The following is a 20,376-nucleotide window of genomic DNA, read 5'->3' as shown; positions in this document are numbered from 1 at the left end:
GGAAACTCAGGTGTTTTAAGTTCATCTGCAGATGTGGCACATCTATGAGTCTCTTGTAATAATATTATGTCTGCTTGCATTCTCTTTAGCTGATCAAAAATCTTTATTCTTTTCTCTATGAAGCCAGCTCCATGTACGTTCCATGAGACAAACCTTAGTGCACCCATAGATGTGTGTGAGTAGCTAAAATATGGCGCCTTCATCTGAATAAGATGGAAAAAGTATCTAAATGTATAAAATAGTATGTTAATAAATAACAGAAAAGTAAATAATAATAATAATAAAGATCCAACAGTGTTTGTGGTTCTATTATTTGATGCATAAACTATGATATTGTGCTGTGGATTTAATATATATATTTGTGTGTGTGTGTGTGTGTGTGTGTGTGTGTGTGTGTGTGTGTGTGTGTGTGTGTGTGTGTGTACCGAGTCTGACGCAGTGTTGGAAAGTTGTGTGGTTGTGCCATACAGTTGTAAAAGTACAGAAGCAGGTAAAGAGGAAAGGAAAATACAGATACAGGTTAAAAAAGAAGAAAGAACTAAAAAGACAAGGTGATAGGGGCGTGAGGTGGTGATGAACAGGTGATCTCATCATCTAGAAAACAGATTTAGCAGCTGTTTAATCCTGACGTGATCAAACCCAGTGAATCCTGATAAGAATAGTAAATGTCTGACCTGATGTTGGGCTAATACAGCCAGTCTGTCACTCCAAGGCGATGTACCCGGTGAAAGGTGATGTTTTTTACCGTTTCTTCGGGTATCTTCATTTGGGTCTGGAGAAAGTTTTTTATTGTTTGCTCGCAGTTCTCCGCCCCTCCCGTCTGCTCCGGCAGGCCTGCGAACACCAAATTATCCCTCATTCTACGGGCCTGAAGGTCCAAAACCTCCTCCTTCAGAGTTTTGTTGTCCAGGGTGATCCGCGTCATTCCCTCTTCCAGGGAAGAAACGGACTCCCGCAGAGACACGTTCTCAGCGGCGAGCCGCTCCACCTGCTCCTGGCTGAACTCCAGAGACTGACAGAGGTTCTGAAACTCCTGGTGTAGAACCTCAAGCAGATGAAGATGCCCCTCAAATCCCAGATGCCGTTTATCTATAGAATCTAATAATTCTAATATGTCTTTACGAGGAGATGAGGCCTCAGGCGAGTCCTGAGGACGGCTCCTCTTGGTCCCAGGTGTTTCAGTCTCAGCTGCTGATTTCTTCGAACCCATAACGAAAAACTCAAAAACTCTGTCAATATAGTTTTGTAAACTTTCTAAATTTTCTTCACTTACCTCCAGGATGAGTGAGTTATAATTACCAGATTATTTTTTGAGTTGTCAGTAGATAAATTAGGTGAAAATGCATCTTAAGTGTGGATGTTTGTTAACGAGCTGCCATCTGCTTCAAACGCTGCTGTGTATCCGGTGCTCGGCCGTCAGCGCATGCTCACCTTTCCAGCGCATGCTCACCTTTCTCTCCTCCTGCTCCCTCACATCATCACACAAACATGCACATAGGACCTTGGGGGGTGGACAAGTCAGGGAGTGCGGGTATGGACCCCATTTCCGCATTCCTGTGGCAACCTGCCCCCCAATTTTGTTTGCACCTTAAACACTTCCATCGACGACATTACACGCAAACACACACTTAGGGCCTTGGGAGTGAGCACATTCAACCGCACTTGGCAGGGGGATTTCTCAGCCTCCTTCCGAGTGCCGGTGCCCACTTCCAATTTTAAACTGCACTTAGACAAGGACGGCTGTGGATGCAAGTGGGGTGGTGCGGTGGCATCAGCTGGCATAGACCAGACAATGCCCGCACTGCCCGCTCACCACAGCCATGGAATACATCTCATCAACACACAACACTATATTGGAGCAGGCGGAGGGAGACTAGGGGTCTTAGCACACCTCTGTTGTTGCTTGGCTTCCTGGGGCTGGAGGCTTGGAGGGAGATCTGGCCGTCTGGTTGGGGTCTGGGGTGGTGGGTTGCTGTGCTCAGCGTTGGGTGGGGGAGCCTGCTCATCAGCACCCCAGCAGAAAGGGTCAAACTCTGGTTACCGGTGATGGTTGTACCCAATGTGCAGCAGTACCTGGACCAGAGTTAATAGGGTGTGTATGGGGAGCATGAGTGGGTGTCCGGCGTGCATTTATGTAAGTCTTGGGTTGTATGTGCATGTGTGAGCATGAGGCAGGGAGTGTGTGACTGTGTTTGTGTATGACTGTATATGTCAGGTGGGGTCTTTGACTCCTCCCCTCTCCTGGGACTTCTTTTGATGATATAGATCTTCGTCTCCCCTCCCCCTGCCACACCTGGTGTGGGGTGTGGTGCCTCTGTCTGCATGAATGTTCGTGGCTCCCAGGTCGCTGGGTCCCGGGCTCGGCCGGCTAGGGGGTGGGAGGCTGCGGGCGGGCCTGTGGGCTTGCCGCTGATATCTCCCGGGACTCTGACAGCTGCTGGTTGTGGCCCTCCGGGGCGATCCTCTGTGCCTCTCGAGGGGGGCGGGGGCCTTTCTGGTTGCAGTCTCCTTGGGGTTCCTGTGTTCTGGGGCAGCGCCTGGATCTCTGGGACTTGGAGCTCCCCCCTGTCTCCTACGCATCTTTGGGGAGTAGATCTGTGGTCCCTCACACTCTCTATTGGACGCTCCTATAGAGAAACCTTACATAAACAAGCGTGTGTATACACACACAGGTGCTCACATGGTGCTCTCAAGAGTATGGGCTTGGGCACGTTCAACACAGGTCTTAAGACTATGGTGGGCACTTATTGCACTGTGATTTATTATCGTGTGATTGTTCAGTTAAACAATATTGATTATATATTTCTTCATCAAGTTGACGCAGTGATAGCTTGCTCTGGTTGTATTGTTGTTGTGTCCCATTTTTTTATTTTTTTTTATTTTTGCTTTTTTGTTTCTTGTCTCTTTCTGCAGGTCTAGAAGCAGACTATTGTTCATTATTGTTTATTTTTGGGGAATACCCCCCCCCCCCCACCACCACCACCACCACCTTCCCCCCTCTCTCCCCACCTTTTGTCTTTTCCTTTCTCTTTCACCTCTGGCTCCGTGTCTAGTCGGAATTACAAAGCATTCAAAAACAATAACAATAAAGTTTTAAGTATCAGGCGTGACATTAAAAGCAGACGCTTTGATGCTCCACCTGAGAGTAAATCTGTAAGGCTTGTTACCAGCATTCAGACATCAATTCTGTTTGCTTCACAGCCAGACAGGACACGGTTAAAAAATAAAAAAAATTAAAAATAAGAGATAACTCTGGATAACCTAGCCTTTTAGATGGAGGCATGTTGGAGGCAGGGCAGGGGATAGCCATCTTTACCGACTGTGTTCTCTACCTCCCCCACTTGTCCAGATCTGGGCTAACATCAGATTTTAACCATAGGACCTATCAAATAAAAATGTTTTAAGCCTATAGTCTTAAAAGTAGACAAGGTGTCTGCCTCATGGACTGAAGCTGGGAGCTGGTTCCACAAAAGAGGAGCCTGACAGCTAAAAGATCTGGCTCCCATCCTATTTTTAGATATCTTCAGAACCATCAGTAAACCTGCAGTCTGAGAGCGAAGTGCTTGGTTGGGAACATATGGAACAATCAGGTGACTTGATGTATGATGGAGCTTAATTATTAAGAGGTTCATATGTGAGAAGGAAGATCTTAAAATCTATTCTGAATTTAACAGGCAGTCAATGTAGGGAAGCTAAGACAGGAGAGATATGATCTCTCTTTTTGATTCTCATCAGAACTCTAGCTGCAGCATTTTGGACAAGCTGAAGAATTTTTATTTTTTTTTTTACATTCTGTGGACTTCCTGATAGTAATGAATTACAGTAATCCAGTCTTGATGAAATAAATGCATGAATTAGTTTTTCAGCATCACTCCTGGAAAGGATGCTTCCAATCTTAGCAATACTCGGAAGGTGGAAAAAGGAAATCATTCAAACCTGTTTTACGTGGGATTTGAATGACATGTCCTGGTCAAAAATAACACCAAGGTTCCTTAATTTGTTCTTGGAGACAAATTTAATGCCATTTAGGTCATGCTATTGACTAAGCAATTTCCTTTTCTGACTGTCTGGTCCAAAGATGAGAACTTCAGTCCTGTCTTGATTTAAAAGCAGAAAGTTTAGAGTCATCCAATTTTTTTATGTCTTCAAGACAAGCTTGTGGAAGCTTATTTTTATTAAGCACAAGACTATTTTTCCAGGATAAGTAGGACTCCTCCTGGTGCGTAGAGCGCCATGTTCTCTTCAATTTTCAAGAGTTCTGTTTTAAAGTTTGTAGATCAGAATTAAACCAGGGAGCCAACTTCCTCTGCCTAATTGCCTTGATTTTTAAAGGGGCAGCATCATCTAATGCCACACATAAAGAAGAAGTAACATGATGAACTAGACCATCAACTTGTGAAGGGCTAGAAATGAAAATATTGCCCTCTGCTACATTCCTCTGAGATGCTGAGGACAGTAAAGATGGAACAGTTGATTTAAAAGGTGCAACTGCGTTGTCAGATAGAGACCGACTATAGTGAAATTCACTTTCATGTCTCGAGAACTCAGTTATAAAAACTCAAAGGTTATCAGAAAGTGGTCCGAGAGGCCTGGATTATGTGGAAAGATCGTTACTTCCTCACACTCTATGCCATAAGTCAGCACAAGGTCTAATGTATGAGGGTCTGTTGCTATTTTTAGTTTTGACTTATTTTAGGTGTTTTTGGGTGTTTCAATGCTATTTTTATCTAGTTTTTATTCTTATTATTGGGCTGTTTTAATTTCATGTCTCATGTGTTTTATTTATTTCTCTTTGCTGCTTTCTGTTTATTCTATTGTTTTAATGTATTTTCTGTACAGCACTTTGTTCCTGTGCTGGGTGTTTTAAAGTGCTTTATAAATAAATGAACTGAACTGAACTCTCCTGTCTTAGCTTCCCTACATTGGCTGCCTGTTAAATTCAGAATAGATTTTAAGATCCTTCTTCTCACATATAAAGCTCTTAATAATCAAGCTCCATCATACATCAGTGATCTGATTGTTCCATACGTTCCTAACCGAGCACTTCGCTCTCAGACTGCAGGTTTACTGGTGGTTCCCAGAATATCTAAAATAAGGATGGGAGGCAGATCTTTTAGTTATCAGGCTCCTCTCCTGTGGAACCAGCTCCCAGCTGTAGTCCGTGAGGCAGACACCTTGTCTACTTTTAAGAATAGGCTTAAAACATTTTTATTTGATAGGGTCTATGGTTAAAATCTGATGTTAGCCTAAATCTGGACAAGTGGGGGAGCAGAGGGAGGTGGAGTGTACAGTCGGTAAAGACGGCTCTCCCTTGCCCTGACTCCAACATGCCTCCATCTAAATTGGATAGATTATCCAGTTATCTCTGTAGTTATGCTGCTACAGGCTTAGACTGCTGGAGGATACACTGACCACTTTTCACACTCTACTGCTTTCTTCTACAATCTGCTCTTTAACTGTATTATTTTCTGCAATTTCAGCTCTTAACTTTATTTTCTCTCTAAGTGTTTTTCTCCCCAGAAGAAGCTACAATGATGTTCTGCTGAGCTGTGGTGGACTCATGGACGGGGCCATCGTCTAGCACACTCCTGCTAACCACTTAAAAATTATCCCTCTCCTGATAATAACTTTATGCTTTCCTTGACGTTGGATGTGCTACTACTAGTTTATCCGTTTAATTATAGATCCACTAGGATAAATACAATAAAGTTTATCTCTCACCAAATAGAATATTTACTAAGAAGTCACAATATAACTATAGACACATTACTTTGTCGTGTGTGTGTGTGTGTGTGTGTGTGTGTGTGTGTGTGTGTGTGTGTGTGTGTGTGTGTGTGTGTGTGTGTGTGTGTGTGTGTGTGTGTGTGTGTGTGTGTGTGCGCGCGCTCTGTCTTCTCGATCCCCAGTGAATCGTGGAGGATGGCTGCTTATACTGAGCCAGGATTCTCTGGAGGTTTCTTCCTGTTAAAAGGGAGTTTTCCTCTCCACTGTCGCTTTATGCTTTTTTAGTATGAGGATTGCTGTAAAGTCACTGACACTAGTCAGTTGCTGGGTTCCTTATATAGGAAACATTATTTCTGATTGGCTTAATGAACTGACCTGAATTGGAATGTTTATTATGTGAAGTGCCTTGAGACGTTTCTTGTCGTGATTTGGCGCTGTATAAATAAAATTGAATTGAATTGAATTTGATGTAACATAACCAACACTGGTGATTGTCAAAATCAGCACAGAAATCTAAAAAGACTAGAACAGACAAGATTCTTATCTGAGGCCATGAGAATATCTGTAACTTTCACTAATGCGGTTTTCCTCAAACAGATCATAAGTGTTTAGATGCTCACATACTCAACTGGCTACCATCTACTCAATGACTTTAGATAAGAATAGAAGACTGGATATTGGTCTATAATTCATTAAATCATATATCTAAAATGGGGCAGTGACCAAAGGAAATGCATCTTTAAATAATTTGGTGGGGATTGGATCTAAGCTCATCTGAATCAAAACTGTTCAAACACAGATGAGGTTCTACAGTTACCTCAAATACTGCCTCTCTTACTGAGGAAAAAGACATTGCGTTAGGGAGGATGCTAATGATTTTGTTTCTAATAGAATTTATTTTACTCGAGAAAAATCCCAAAAAGTCATTGCTGCTGAGGGCTAAGGGACTAGATGGTTCAGAGCTATGATTCTGTGTAAATGTGGCAACTGTGCTGAAAAGAAATTTAGGCTTATTCTTATTCTCCTCAATTAGCGATGAAAAATATGCAGTTCTAGCTTGTCGAAGCTTATTTTTAGAAAGCGCTAGATGATTTTTCCAGGATAAGTAGGAACTCCTCCTGGTGTGTAGAGCACCATGTTCTCTCCAATTTTCTAGTTATGTTTTAAAGTACGTAGTTCAGAATTAAACCAGGGAACCAACCTCCTGTGCTTAATTACCTTCTTTTTTAAAGGGGCAACATCATTTAATGCCACACGTAAAGAAGTAACATTATGAACTAAACCATCAATTTGTGAAGGACTAGAAATGAAAATATTGCCCTCTGCTATATTCCTCTGAGATTCTGAGGACAGTAAAGATGGAACAGTTGATTTAAAAGATGCAACAGCGTTGTCAGATAGAGACTATAGTGAAATTGACTTTCATGTCCGGAGAACTCAATTATGATGGTCAGCCGAGACAGGATTGGGTGGAAATACGTTTATTTCCTCACAATTGATACCATATGTCAGCTCAAGGTCTGACGTATGACTGAGTGGGTGGAGCTATATATTCCTTGGGTAAAACCAACTGAGTCCAAGATATTACTAAAGGCCACGATGAGGCCATCACTGTCAGTGTCAACATTAATGTCACAATCCCCCACTACAATGACCTTATCAGAATTTAGCACCTAATCAGGTAAAAAAAAAGTCAAAGATCTGATCCAAATATTTTCCTTGTTTTTTTTTCAAAGGAAACAGTCCACTTTAAAGCCACAGAGATTATTTGGTTGTAATAGCATTTGTGCAACATTGCATATACAGTAAAATCTAAATTCATTAAGGTAACAGAAAAACATCCTAATATAAAAACAAGGAGAGTTCAGTCACATTCATAAGGCAAAATGAGATTCAAGAAGGTGGCTATAGCTGAAGCCCTGTGAGGGCAACATTCTGGCAGTAAAGAAAATCAGAGCTGAAAACAAGCCTGCAATCCAACACTAAGCTCAGACGAATATTGACGTGCAACAACATTTTTCCCAATACCATAATATGACTGCATCACCATTAAAACATAAATAAAAACAGTAGAGTAAGTCTGACTCTTCCTCAGTGGCAACTAACGGCACACATCATCTGAGGTTTAGGAGCAAGGGTCAAACCCACAACTGGTTCCAGATCCAGATCATCTTCCAAAACTCCAGGTGGAGCAGTGAAAGAAAACTGCTGAAGGAGAGAGGTGAAGAACAGGAAGATCTCCATTCTAGCCAGGCTTTCTCCAAGACATACCCTGCGACCTGAAAGATGGAGTAAATTGGTGCGTCGTCTATGAATGGTTATCCACCTCCGTTGTGGCCTTTTACTATAAGCTACAATCGACCTAATATCAACTTCAGTATGATTTGTACATGTTTCATGTATAAAAAGCAATGTACCTGCAGAAAAGGGCATGAAGGCATCTCTCCTGATGAATTTACCATTTTTATCGAGGAAATGAGAAGGGTTAAAACTGCGAGGACTCTCCCACTCGCTCTCATCATACAGGACAGATGTGAGAAGAGGGAAAACCGTTGTTCCCTGTAGACAAAACAATCTGAAACCTTTAGACAAATTGACATTGAAAATAATAAATTGACAAATAATGGACTAATCTTTGTTTCTCCAAACTGAGGTCATTCTCAGAGCTCTACATGAAGAACATTAGAATCATTTCACAGAGCCCCGCGTTTAAAGACAATAAAGTGAAACAGCTGACCTTTTTGATGGAGTAGCCCTGAAACGTGACGTCTTTGCTTGTGGTGTGAGGAAGCGCCAAGGGGGCGATGTTAGCCAGTCTCTGAGTCTCATGGACAACAGCATCAGTGTACGGCAAGTTCTTCCTGTCCTCTATCTGAACCTGCCGGCTTCCAACCACCCTGCTCAGCTCCTCCTGGACCCGATCTGGATCCACAGTAAAATTTTAGACTCAGACATCAGATCAGTCTTTACCCAGCATGTAAGACGGGTCTTAGGATGAACCTTGAATGTGTGGAAACCTGGCCATATAAAGGAGACTCCACTTCAGTGTGACTGCTGTGGTATCAGTCCCAGCAGCAAATATATCGTCTACGCAGCAGAGCAGGTTGTCATCATGATAGAGGGAAATACAGCCCCCTGAATCCTTTTGTAAAAAGAAAAATTGTTACGTTTTAAATAAACAGTTTTAAAGTGCAAAGTGCAGTGAAAAGACTCATAACATATAGAAACAGCATTCCCTCGCCCCTCTGGAACCAGGCCTGGAGGTTTGTCATGTTAGCGAGCACCTGGAGGCTGGGCCGGGCACAGCCCAAAGAGAAGCCGTGGGTCCCCCTTCCCATGGGCTCACCTCTCGTGGCAGGGACCTAAGGGGTCAGGTGGCTTGTGCTTATGCACTAAACTACAGGTCAGACCCACCCTTTTTGGAGTCTTTGGTTCTAGTTGAACCTTGAATTCAGGAGAATCAACTTGGTTTTCGTTCTGGCCGTGGAACACTGGACCAGGGGTCTCATTTATAAAAACATTGCATAGAATCCTTACTAAAACCGTACTTAAGCTCAGCAAAAAAAAAAAAAAGTACTTACACCAAGGAGGTTTGTGACCTATAAAACATGGAGTGTGCACAGATTCACTCAGTCTTCGCTTTATAAATCACAAACTACCTAGGAATGTGCTCAGGTGTTTCTGGATCACATCCCGCCCTCAACACGCCCACTTTCTGCCATAAATGGTCAATGCAAAGTGTCTTGTGGATCTCATGCATATACTAAGCCAGCTCATTGCAGCATTTCACGATTAATGATGGCGACTGCAGATCAAGGAAGATCAATTTCACCAAAGCCGAAATTGAGGTACATGTGGGTGAGGTGGAAAATGAAAGGAAGTGCTTTTGCAAAACAAATAAGAGAGAATTCACAGAGTGGCACAGCGTTGCTAAATCCATCAATGCTGTGAGTTCTACACAGAGATCTGTGTCAGATATAGAAAAAAAGGTGCGATCTGAAGGTGGAGGCAAAAAACCGCCAGAGTGTGTCTGCCACTGGCGGAGGCCCTGGCACCTGTGATCCCCCACCGCTCGCTGTTAGGATCTCAGCAGTACTCGGACCGGCAAGCTTGCGTGGCATCATGCCGGAGAATGAGGGGCACACTGACCATGCAGAGGAGACTGGTAATGTTTAAGCCTTTTGTTAATACAGATCAAATGTGTCCATTAAAATATCAAATAAAACCAAATCTCATTGTTTCCCCCCAGTGACTCTGGACGAAACGTCCAACGAGACATCCCAGGTGGCAACCAAAGATGTGGCTGCAGGGTCGGCCTGTCTCACCAGTGTGCCTCGGGCGCATGACGCACCTGGAAGTGGCCGGGTGCTAACTGACACTGTCCTGTTGTTCTGTGTGAACACGAAGCAGTACAAGCGGTACAAGTGATAATGCTGCAGGATTTCGTAATTGTATCTTCTCAGCAGCAGCACTGCAGGTGCTCTCTATGTCCAAAATGTGCGTAAGCCAGGTCCTTAGTCACCTTAAAGTTGCTCACACTTTTCTGCTACGTTATCTTTTACAAATCCCAAAGTTTGCGTGGAAAGTTGCTTATGCAGTTTTCTGACCCCGTTTTGTAAGCAAGCGTTATAAGCAAGCCTCAGCCCAGGGCGTTCCTGGAAGTTACATGGGAATTTGCCTAACCAATTTCAATGTGTTTTGTGGATTTGGAGAATACGTTTGACCACGTCCCTCAGGGGGCCCTGTGGGGGGTACTCTGTGAGTATGGGATACCAGGCCCTCTGATATAGACTAGTTTTCCATAAGCACTACTCAGTCTGAAACACCTCTGTTGCTGGACAGTTTGCTCAGTTTTGTCAGACTCTCTGAACCAGGAACTGGCTGCAAGCAGTGAAACAAGGCAGAAAACCCCAGAGCGACTCTGTCCCCTAGGGAACCAGCAACCAGAATCACAATGCCGGCCTGACTCAGACTTGCCAGGTACCTCAACAGAGCAGGGACTAAAAATAGGGGAGAAAGTAGAGGGCAAATACTGAACCGTGCCCGTGGAAACTGGTTGGCCCAAGCTGCATCGGTCCGAGTTACTCTGAGTAGTACTCCTGGAAAACGACCATAGGTCCCTGTATGTTCGGTGCCAGACAAGTCATAATAGTTTCTGGTTGGAGTTGTCCTCTGCCAAGGCTCACCAATTCTGTTCTCAACTTTCATGGAGAGGTGCAGCTAAAGTGTTGAGGGGATCCGTTTTGGTGGCCAAAGGATCAGCTCTCTGTTTTTTGTAGATGATGTGGTCCTATTGGCTTCATCAGAACGTGATCTCCAGCTTTCACCGTAGCGGTTTGCAGCCGAGTGTGAAGCAGCTGGGGTGAGAATCTGCACCTCTAAATCTGAGACCATGGTCTTAAGTCGGAAAAGGACAGAATGCCTTCTTTGGGTCAGGGAAGAGGTCAGTGGCGGCTGGCCAGTAGAGGGCGATAGGGCGCCGCCCTCCCAGTTTCCCCAGTGTTTTTAATTTTTATTTAAAAAAATAAATAAATAAAATTAACAATAATCACATATTCTAAGTTAATTGTGTGTTTTGTAACAAAAAAAAAAAATATATATATATATATATATATATATATATATATATATTGGTCTCTGCCGATCTCTGCCGGTCTCTGCCGAGCGGTGGAGGCTGTGTGCTGTTTTTCAATCGCCCAAACAAGACGGGACCAGTTGTCCAATTGCTGACAAGAAAATCAAAGGGTAGGAATGGGAATGTATCCAATCAGCGTCGACGTTGTTTCAGAACGTTTCAGAAGCATGATGGGCGATAGAGCTACCGCCAAGGCTTTCGTTGGTGTTCGGTAGAACTCGGAGAGTCTCGACTCCAGCACGTTTTTGGTAGTGACTCGTGACGCAGACGTAGACATGGACGCCAGTGCGCCTACAACCAGGATACCGGATCTCAGCAGCCACTGAATTCAGTTCGGTCTCTTCTCCAGTATCCGTTCGAGAGGAGAACTATGGTGGAAAAACTTAATGTCAAAGAGCTTGGACCAGATCAGCCCGACGTAAAGATAAGCCAGCAGGAGAAGGAGAAGGGTAAACTGTACACACGAGGCTTCTCCCCAAATTGGTACACCAGGAAGCAGTGGCTAGCTGGATGCAATCACACTAATGCGTTATTTTGCTTTCCGTGTTTGTTATTCAGAACGGCTGGGATCCACAGAAGGTGGATGTGGAACTTGTGTCTCATTGGGGACTCCATTCATTCTCTGACTGAGGAATGCAGCGAATCAGTGCAGCAGCCAACAAAGAAACGGAGGACGTTTGGACAGGGAGAAGAGCAGCTGGGTGCAGAGGTAAGCTGTAATTTACATTTCTGTAAACAAGACAATCAGAATCAGAAATCCTTGGTTGTCCCACAAACCGGGACATTTGTTTAAAGGAGACATAACATGAAAAACCCACTTTTTTATCCATTAACACAGCGTGTTTCACATTTTAAGTGTCTAAGTGAGCAAAAAGGCTTATATTATTCACTGGAGTTGCTATTTAGATATTTAATAATTAAGTTTTGGGCATATTTGTCCACCCGTTCAGTTTTTCAAATTATCTATTACATCAGTAATTTATTTCGTCAGGATAACTACCAAATATGGTAATGGCCCTCAGCTAAACACAGAGCCAATCCGCCATTTTTTCTTCTCGCTAAGATTTTTTGTAGTCCTATTGGAAAAATGCAGAATGTCTGGTTATTTTAGCCACACACAGCTCAAAACTGTTCCTCGTTTTAAGGAAGGGTGGTGTGGCAGTATTTAAACCCAGGAGCTGATGACACTACTGCTAAAAAAACAGAAGAAAAAGTTGTGTGTGTGTGTGTGTGTGTGTGTGTGTGTGTGTGTGTGTGTGTGTGTGTGTGTGTGTGTGTGTGTGTGTGTGTGTGTGTGTGCGCGCGCGGTTCGTTCGTGTCTCCATAGTGGCCAAGTACTGAGGGCTTCATCTATCTAAAAGGAGTAATTTCCATCTGAATGTGGCAGCAACGGGACACAGCAGCAGAGCGGTAAGCTTCATATCACTCTAAAATGTCGACAAACTTTACTTTAGGTTTACGGGCATTAGCAGCACTAAAGCGTTAGCATCCGACTTGCTATCGCTAGCACAGTATGCTAGTAAAGTTAGCACCCAGATTATTGTGGATTTGGCTGATTTTCGTGGAATAAAACGTGATTTCTGATCAACGCCTTATTTTACACCAGTTGTACATCCACTGATTGTAGCAGCAGAGAGCCTGTGTGTTAATTTACGTGAGTGTGATAAAATTAGCATCCAGTAAATAAAGTCCCATATCAGCTAAAATGCAGCGTGACAAAGTCATTAAAGTGCGTCAACACAGTGGATTTAATAGTTTTAAAGGAAAATCTCTGAGTGACGTGAGGTTAGTTTTTTGTCTCACTGCAGATATAAAAACTAACTCTGCATCAGTCAGACGCAGCAAAGCTCACCGTCTGTATGAGCGTGAGCGTTGGAAAGCTGATAAAATCAGCTGTAAAATAATTAAAACAAAAGTAAAAATGCTCCTTTGCTTTTTACAGTCCACATCCAGAAGGCTGGAGCCGTGTTTCACTGACAGGCTGTCAGACTAACGCCCTGATGAGCTCAGCTGGGACAATCTGGTCTGATGTTTAGGTAAGTGAAGATCTGCTTCTCCAAGTCCTTGAGATGCTAGTAAAAATAATTTAGCCAGCTTGCTAATGTTACTTTTCTTCTCCTCTAAGGAACACAGAACGCTCAGATGTTGGAGCTCACGTCACCTACTGAGGAAGGAGACCCACCAGTAAAGAGACGGTCTGGACCAGACCAAAGTGAGTGATGACACCTCAGCCACCCTCATCATTAAGAACACCTCACCACCTGAATCCCTCCGTCTGATGACAGCAGAGTGATTTATTTGATGTTTTACTTGTTTAGTCTGTTTAGAAATTATTAAATTACATTATTTTCTGTAAACAACCATCTGATCTGGATGTGTGCAGAATAACTTTCCCCAAATTCGACAGCAGCTGGCCTACAAAAACAGCTGCAGCATGTAGTAAGTCTGTCTGCGCTGCTCTCTAATGAGCTTCCTTTCATAAGGAATCATTTATATAATTTTAGTGTCACTATTTTATTACATTTGTAAGAATATGAAGTCACTGCAGCAAAGTGAACTTGTGAACAAACACAAACGTGACTATAAACATGAAAGCTAAAGAACCAACTTTCCTAAAGCTGCTTGTAGACAAACATGTCATTAAAGTTATTGTCTATCATTGCAGAATATGGCGATGACATCATGGAACTGGTCATTGGAAAAGTTTTCTCTGAACCAACTCCGTATCTAGATGAGGTAGAGAAGATCTGCATCTCACCAACCCTCTGGTCTCAGTATTCAGACAATGGAGGTCTCCCACTGTTATCCAGGACCAGTTTGAAGCCCACATACTGCCCCTCCCTCATCATCAGGAAACATCAGTTCCTATCCTGAGGACAACAGAAGACAACAGGAGGACAGGAACTCTGAGACCTAGATACCACCAGCACCGAGAGACAAAGCACCTGTGTGCACAACGCCTGTTTAACTACTAAAGCCTGTTTATTATATTGTTCTACTTATTTGAGAACCAGAAATGTTTTATTGTCCCAAAAAGTGGGAAATATGACATTTGTAAGAGGATACTGATGACATTATTTCCTATGAAAGTGTTTCCACTTTCCATAAGTCCTAACAGTGTAAATTTCTGGCATTTTGTCTAAGTAGTGTTTACTACCATTACTGTAACAGTGACCTGCTCATAATTTTTCGTGTTCACTCAAATGTTGAAATTAAACAAAATGTTTTTGTTACTTGCCTCTTGCATTGCCTATTTACCATTTATGGTCATGTTATTTTATGTGCAATTTAATGCAGTGTTTTTCAACCTTGGTCTGCAAGGCAGTTTGCCAATAGTCAGACACACCTGGATTAATCAGTTTGTCCAATGATGTAAGACAGGAAATAAAAGAGCTGTGCTTAATTCAGGAAATAGTGAAGTTGTGCACAAAGCTCAGAAAGCACAAGTTTGTTTAAAAAAAATAGCACAGCCCCACCAAAAATATTTTTCACCAGCCGCCACTGGATGAGGTCCTGCCCCAAGTGGACGAGTTTAAGAATCTGGGGGTCTTGTTCACGAGTGAAGGAAATATGGAGCATAAGATCGATGGTAGATTGGTGCTGCGTCTACAGTTATGTGGGTGTTCTACCAGTCTGTCGTGGTGAAGAGAGCTGAGCAGGAAGGTGAAACTCTTGATTTACCTGTCGATGTACATTCCTTCCCTTATGAATGAGCAAGGTCACGAGCTTTGCGTAGTATCCAAAAGAAAGATTGCGGATGAAAGCAAACAAAATGACTTTTCTCCACAGGATGTCTGGGGTCTCCCTTCGAGATAGGCTAAGACAGGCTAAGACGCTTGGTCATCTGGTGGGAGCTTGGAGTAGATCCGTTGCTGCTCCACATCGAGAGGAGCCAGCTAGGGTGGCTTGAGCATCTAGTTGCTCTAAATGCCTCGTGGACACCACCCAGGTGAGGTTTTCCGGGCATGTCCATGTGAGAAACCCCAGGACACCCCTGAGGCACTATGTTATTTGGCTGGCCAAGGAATGCTTTCGGATTCCCCCGGAGGAGCTAGCCCAGGTGGTTGGAGAGAGGATGGACCTTAGGTTGCTGCCCCAGCGACCCAACCTTCTTGATTACAAGAAGGTCAGCACGGTCAGCACAATTGGTGTTCAGCCCACTGCATCTCTCGCAGACGAGGTCAACAACTTTTATGCTCGTTTCGATGAAGATAACAGAGAGCAGATCCTCTACCCTCAGGAGGACAGTGGGGCTGTAACCTTAACTCTGAAAACAGAAGCTGTGAGATGGACCTTCAAAAAGGTCAATCCTCACAAAGCTCCAGGACCGGACGGCATCCCAGGCCGGCTACTCAGAGTGTGTGCAGACGAGCTGGCAGAGGTTTTTACCAACATCTTCAACCTCTCCCTGAGGCAGTCGGTGGTCCCCACGGCCCTCAAAGCATCCACCATCATTCCTGTTCCCAAAAAATCAGTAGTCTCCTGTCTGAATGACAACCGTCCTATGGCGCTGACATCCATCATCAAGTGCCTGGAGCGGCTGGTCAAATGTCACATCTGCTCCTCTCTCCCTGACACACTGGACCCTCTTCAGTTTGCCTATAGGACAAACAGAGCCACAGAGGACGCCATCGCCCTAGCAACACATACCACCCTCACTCACCTGGAGAAAGGGAATACATATGCAAGAATGCTCTTCATCGACTACAGCTCGGCATTTAACACCATTATACCCTCAAAACTTGCCACGAAGCTTGTCGACCTTGGCCTGGGAACACCGATCTGCAGATGGATTCTAAACTTCCTTACAAACAGGCCCCAGGTGGTGAGAGTGGGTAAACACATTTCCTCATCACTCATCCTAAACACAGGTACATCCCAGGGTTGTGTGCTTAGCTCCCTCCTATATTCCCTGTTCACACACGACTGTGTTGCAAAACATGAGTCCAACATCGTCATCAAGTTTGCAGATGATACGACCATCATAGGCCTCATCACAGGGAATGATGAGACGGCCTATAGAGAGGAGGTGACGGCATTGCACAAGTGGTGCCTGGATAATAACCTGTCTCTCAACATCAGCAAAACAAAAGAAATGATAGTGGACTACCGGAAACGACCAGTCAGGGAACACCGACCCATCCACATCAACGGTGTCATGGTCGAAAGGGTCAGCAGCTTCAAGTTCCTTGGAGTCAACATCACTGAGGACTTCTCCTGGACCCTCCACACAGACGCTGTTATCAAGAAAGCTCGCCAGCGGCTTTACTTCCTCAGGAGGCTAAGGAAGTTTGGCATGAACACGAGTATCATCTCAAAGTTCTACAGGTGTGCTATTGAGAGCTTGCTGTCGAGCTGCATCACAGTTTGGTATGGAAGCTGCTCTGCCAGCAGCTGTAAATCACTACAGAGGGTGGTGAAAGCAGCAGAGCACATCACTGGCACAATGCTTCCTGCCATTCAGGACATTTATCTCCAGCGATGCCTCCGGAAAGCACACAGCATCATCAAGGACCACAGCCACCCAGCGCATCAGCTGTTCTCCTCATTACCATCTGGCAGGCGTTACAGGAGTCTGCCTGCTCGGACTACGAGACTTAAAAACAGTTTCTACCACCAAGCCATACGACACCTCAACCATTACACTTAAACACACACAACACAGGATACAGATGTTACCCTGCAGCTCCACAAGTAAAATTTAACCTGCACTGGTTACTTCATTTTAATGTTACTACTCACTTTTTTTAGATATATTTATATTTAGTCATCTATACTTACTTGTCTATTTAGTAAGCTTTTACTTTTAGCATGACTCTCTAATATTTTGCTTTTACTGTATTATACCTTGTCCTTTTTTTCTATTGTATTATGCTGCTGAGAGGCCGCTGCACGTCAAACACATTTCATTGCAATGTTGACCCTGTGCTAACTTGCATATGACAAATAAAACTAAATTAAACTAAACCCCAGATAAGCAGAAGACAATGGACGGATGGATGAACAGTTATAACTTTATGTCACTGATTCAGCAGAGTTTATCAGCTCACCTCCAGATGTTTTTTATGCATCAGGAATGCATCAATGAAACATCTGCACATCTCAGGGTCCAGAGTCTCCTTCCGGTCCGATATAATGCTCCTTAGGTCCCTCATACCGAGATCCCTCTTCCTTATCAAGTCCCTCCAATTTTTAAGGAAAGGGCCCAGTTGAGGAAAAAGGTTGTAAATCTGATGTAACAACAAAAATGGGTTTGAGTTTTTAACAAATGGAACAATTACACCTTTGGCGTGATTTCTACAGAATGGAATTCATTTACATTTTAAACACATGAGATTCACATTTCGTTTAGTCTATTATCAAATATCTTCCTGTTTTGTAATACCATACCATACCAGTTTATTTATAAAGCACATTTAAAAACAGCATGGCAGCTAACCAAAATGCTGTACAGGAGAGCAAAAGATTCACAAACAACAACAAAGACAGCATAGGAGTAAAATATGAAGCTAAAAACATATAACACACATAAAAGCAAGGCATAAAATTACATTAAAAGTAACTGAGCAACATTAGTGAGCTAAAAAGTACAAAAGAACGTCACAAGCTGCTGCTAATGGAGAAGTGTCACACTGATGAATGAAGACAGTCATGTGGGAAAAGCCAGACTGAAAGTGTGTTTTAAGGGCGGACTTAAAGCTACAAAGGGAAGGTGGCTGACGCAGTAACCTTGATATATTTGCATCTTCATTAAAATACAACAAAGTCCTTACTGAGTGTAATTTCAAACTCTCAATTTAACATCTTAAAACATCAAGTTGCCTTTTTCTTTTTTCCATGCAACACTTTTAAGCATTTCTAAATCTAACTAAATGCAGGTTTTTGTGCATTCAGAGTTACCAAATAGTTGGTGAACTGTAAAATAAACAGTTTTCTAAATGCTAAAGTTTTTGAATTGTTGCCATACCATGATAGAAGTTGATCCAATCAGATTAACAGTCTCATTGTCTCTGTTCACCATATCCTGAAACACCGGGTCTTGGTAATCAAACCTCTTCCCAAACAACAAAGCTGCTATCACATTGGAAGCAGCATAGTTGATGGCCTGAGAGTTTTTGAAGGGCTTTCCTGTGACAACATGAGAACATAAATGTTACAATACCGCTAGACAAACGACCCCTGGGTGATGCGCTGGTTAGAAAAAAAACACTGAAGCGTATTTGTGAGAAAACATGGTGTGAGATTGTATTACCCCAAAGACGACCACAGATGTTCATTTGAACATAAAAACATGCATGAAACGTTGAACCTGAGCATGTTTTGTGAAAACACAGACACGTGCACCAGATGTACCTTTGAACTGCGTGAATTCTTTAATCAGATACTGGCATTCCTCTGTAATCCTCTCTTCACTCATCTTCCTGCCCATTCCAAACTGTTTCAGAGTTGTCAGAGCAAAACGCCTCATTTCTTTCCATGAGTCTCCGTTGGAAAACAGAATTGCTGGAATGAGAAGAAAGAGTTTGTTTTAATGAAAATTGCCTCAGTCACCTTTACAAATAATATGTTTACCATGCCCCTGGTGGAAATCGTAGAAAATTGGAGTGATATCTCTATTCCCAAATTCCTCAGCGTGGTTGACCAGAGCCTGTTTGACTGTCCTGTAACCGGTCAGAACCACCACCTTCTGTGGTCCAAAGTAGACTTGGAAAACTGGTCCGTATTTTTTGGATAACTGGAAACATAAAGTAGTTTACACAAACCCGTCTTCTTTATGAGACTTACCAAACTCTTAAGATAAAACTGAACTTTACGCACATTAAACAGACTCTGGTCCAGTCTCTTCAGATCCACCTGAAACAGATTACCAATCAGAGGAAGCCCTCTGGGTCCTGGAGGTTCTCCACGGGAGCTGAGGCTGGAGTAAAGAAGGCGGAGGAGCAGCAGAGCAAAAAGCAGCCCCAACAGGGAGACTGAAGTGGGGGACTGATAGATGACTTCCAGCATGTTGCTCTGATTAGCTGTGAGCCCCTCTGAGAAACAAACCTTTAGATTGAGCTGCTGTTTGACTGAACATTCCAGTCTTCTCCCAGCTGCTATCCCAGCATCAGACAGGCTGATTAGTGTCCCACAGGGAGTGAGTGTGGATGTCTCTCTGTGGCCTGGAATGGACTTGAGACCTGTCCAGGATGTCCCTCGCCTGATGACTGCTGGAGCTGGACAATAAGTTTCTGACCAATGTGGTTGTTCCTTCTCCCTGTGTGTAGTAGTTTAGCATTGTTCATTTTAAGGCAACAGTGCCCCCTACAGTTACAATAACAGCAAAATTAACCAAAGAAACAAAACAAGGCACAAGAACATGCTGGGAAGAAGTGGCGCAAAAACAGAAGAGTATAAGAGACCGAAAATACAGACATGAAATGAGCCTCTTGCATCGTATAAATCTTCCATTGGGGCTTGTCTCTTCAGGGTCTCCACAGGCAACCATTGGTCTAGATTTAGTTATGTCTTCTGCACCTTCCACCCTCACACTATTAATATCCTCCTCTCAGCCTCCTGCCTGCATGGTGGCTCTAACCTCAGCATCCTTCTCCCTATGTAGTCATCATGTCCAACCCACCTCAATCTGGCCTCTCCGACTTTGTTTCCAAAGCATCTATAGACCAGCTCAGTGGCCTAGTGGTAGAATCTCTGCTGGGACTGGGATATTGAGGTTTGACTCCCAGTTGGGTCATACCAAAGACTTTTAAAATGGGACTCAATGCCACCCTGTTGAGGTTGGATTGGTGGGTTAAACCACCAAATAGTTCCCTAGCACAGCCATTGCTGCAGCTCACCACTCCCCTCCATGGGATGGATCAAATGCAGAGATGAATTTCACCAGTGTGTGATGATGACTTTAACTTTAACATGCGCTGTCTATCTGATGTCCTCATTCCCATCCATCCTTGTGTGGCAAGGTGGATAAATGAGGGCCCGGCCGGGATTCGATCCCCAGACTCTCGGGTGAGAGTCAT

At 43.5% G+C, this 20,376-nt stretch overlaps 1 protein-coding gene and 1 long non-coding RNA gene across 2 annotated transcripts; one reads left to right on the top strand and one right to left on the bottom strand.

Moving 5' to 3' along the window:
* Nucleotides 1–7,426: 7,426 nt before the first annotated feature.
* Nucleotides 7,427–19,992, bottom strand: LOC139062178 (cytochrome P450 2K1-like). Its single transcript, XM_070542750.1, has 9 exons — nt 19,178–19,992; nt 18,932–19,094; nt 18,713–18,862; nt 18,327–18,487; nt 17,410–17,589; nt 8,725–8,866; nt 8,462–8,646; nt 8,142–8,283; nt 7,427–8,003 (listed from the first exon to the last, which is right to left on the bottom strand). Exons 1-9 carry the CDS (start codon nt 19,364–19,366, stop codon nt 7,816–7,818), a joined length of 1,500 nt encoding a protein of 499 aa, XP_070398851.1. The 5' UTR covers nt 19,367–19,992; the 3' UTR covers nt 7,427–7,815.
* Nucleotides 12,364–14,853, top strand: LOC129166921 (uncharacterized). The gene is made up of 4 exons (XR_008565817.2): nt 12,364–12,769; nt 13,302–13,395; nt 13,485–13,571; nt 14,025–14,853. It is a non-coding gene; the product is annotated as an uncharacterized lncRNA (long non-coding RNA).
* Nucleotides 19,993–20,376: the final 384 nt, after the last annotated feature.

This window comes from Nothobranchius furzeri, chromosome 12 (assembly GCF_043380555.1).
Source record: "Nothobranchius furzeri strain GRZ-AD chromosome 12, NfurGRZ-RIMD1, whole genome shotgun sequence".
Classification (NCBI taxonomy): Eukaryota; Metazoa; Chordata; class Actinopteri; order Cyprinodontiformes; family Nothobranchiidae; genus Nothobranchius; species Nothobranchius furzeri.
Note: the sequence above shows the minus strand (reverse complement) of the source record. Positions and strands in the feature narration are given on the sequence as shown.

Excerpts from the sequence above, each read along its gene's own strand:
- LOC139062178 (XM_070542750.1), bottom strand. The coding sequence starts at position 19,366 with ATGCTGGAAGTCATCTATCAGTCCCCCACTTCAGTCTCCCTGTTGGGG. Across the intron at positions 18,488-18,712 it reads AGAATTCACGCAGTTCAAAG|GAAAGCCCTTCAAAAACTCT; the intron begins GTACATCTGGTG and ends ATGTTGTCACAG. Across the intron at positions 17,590-18,326 it reads TTGGATCAACTTCTATCATG|ATTTACAACCTTTTTCCTCA; the intron begins GTATGGCAACAA and ends TTGTTACATCAG.